At 54.4% G+C, this 1,502-nt stretch overlaps 1 protein-coding gene across 2 annotated transcripts in view; it reads right to left on the reverse strand.

Moving 5' to 3' along the window:
* Positions 1–944, reverse strand: part of Rbm42 (RNA binding motif protein 42) — a 9,417-nt gene extending 8,473 nt beyond the window's left edge. The window contains exons 1-2 of one of the 2 annotated variants that reach the window (XM_021166608.1): positions 651–944; positions 297–432 (exon numbers count right to left, since the gene is read on the reverse strand). In XM_021166608.1, coding sequence (XP_021022267.1) covers positions 297–432; positions 651–790 — 276 coding nt within the window. In that variant the 5' untranslated portion in view covers positions 791–944. The remainder of the gene's footprint in view (positions 1–296; positions 433–650) is intronic. The other variant, XM_021166609.2, reaches the window with a different exon arrangement.
* Positions 945–1,502: the final 558 nt, after the last annotated feature.

Here is a 1,502-nt window from a genome sequence, read left to right on the forward strand (position 1 = left end):
TGGCCTCGAACTCAGACATCCACCTGCCTCTGCCTCCCAAGTGCTGGGATTAAAGGCGTGCGCCACCACGCCCGGCTCAAGAGATGTTTATATAGAATAACACTGCAGAAAGTTCTACCGGACAGACACTGTAGAATACTAGTTTCCAATGGATTAAATATACTGTCTTGCATCCTGAGTCCCTGTCACTTAAGTTGTCATGCCAGCCAAAACATCAATCGCTGTCCATAGATAAGCCCTGATTGGGACCAAACCACTCTGTTCTCCCGACTCATAAACTGTAGCTCTCACCTTACCTGTTGGTATGTGTTGGTGGCGATAATTGGGCGGATCACAGGAGCTGGGGGGACCTGCATCGCTTCTACCGTGGGCACCGCAGGCACAGCAGTTGGGATTCCGGTCACCGGAGCTCCCAATACTTCTTGCTCAAACCTGGGGTAGCGGAACAGATACCATAGGTCAGGTCTCACCAAGCCTGAGGTGCTGGGCACCTCTCCACCGCGCCTTCATCCCAGCTAATGCCTCCCCGCATCCCTCGGGTCCCACGGCCCCTTATGGAACCACATCTCAACCTTCTGAAGACCTGGAGGCTACAGGGTTGAGTGGGTTTGCCCGGGAACAGCTTTTATTTCTCCTACTCAGGGCCTTACAGGGCCATCTCCGCCTCCATTTCTTTCAAGCGTTCCTCGCCGCTCTTGCCCGGGATGCCGACACCAGGCCCCGGGACCACCGGCCCTCCCGCCACCGGGAGTCCCGGAGCCGGCCCTGCTCCGGCCATCGCTGATGCCATAGCCTTCACTGCCCCTTCCAGCAGCCGCCGCGGGTTCTACGGTCGAGTCCCTTTCGTCTCAGGGTGGGAGCCGGCCGATGACGTGTGGACTACCGCGACGGATGCGCTGCGTGAGGACGTAGTTTAAGAACCGGGACTAATACGACTTGGCCACACCCCCAGGGCGAGCAAAAGCCAATTAGAGTGTCGGAAAGACAGGGCCCCGGAAGGGCCTCTAATCTGACAGACGCGGCTGTACGGATAGGCCCCGCCCTCGTAGAGGAAGGTGGGCGAATGAGAGCGAAGCAACGTCACTTTGATCCACCCCTCTGTGGAAGCCGGAACTTTGAGGAGGCAAGGAAGTTCGGAGGTCCTTCCAGAAGTTTGTAAACACTGCAAAGTCAGGGTAGGGGTCTTTTGCTCTCGGTGGACAGATACACTGCCAGGGGTCAGTTCATTATTCTTTTTTTGAATAAAATTTAATTTTACTGACTACTTCCATGTTTTTCTTTTTTTCATTTTGGGGTTTGGTTTGGTTTTGAGTCCAGGTATGGAACTTCCTAGGTTGTCATAGGCTTTCAAGTGCTGGGATTACGGATACAGAACAAAATATTGGCTTTAAAAAAAAAGACTTGCCGGGCGTGGTGGCGCACGCCTTTAATCCCAGCACTTGGGAGGCAGAGGCAGGCGGATTTCTGAGTTCGAGGCCAGCCTGGTCTACAAAGTGAGTTCC

This window comes from Mus caroli, chromosome 7 (assembly GCF_900094665.2).
Source record: "Mus caroli chromosome 7, CAROLI_EIJ_v1.1, whole genome shotgun sequence".
Classification (NCBI taxonomy): Eukaryota; Metazoa; Chordata; class Mammalia; order Rodentia; family Muridae; genus Mus; species Mus caroli.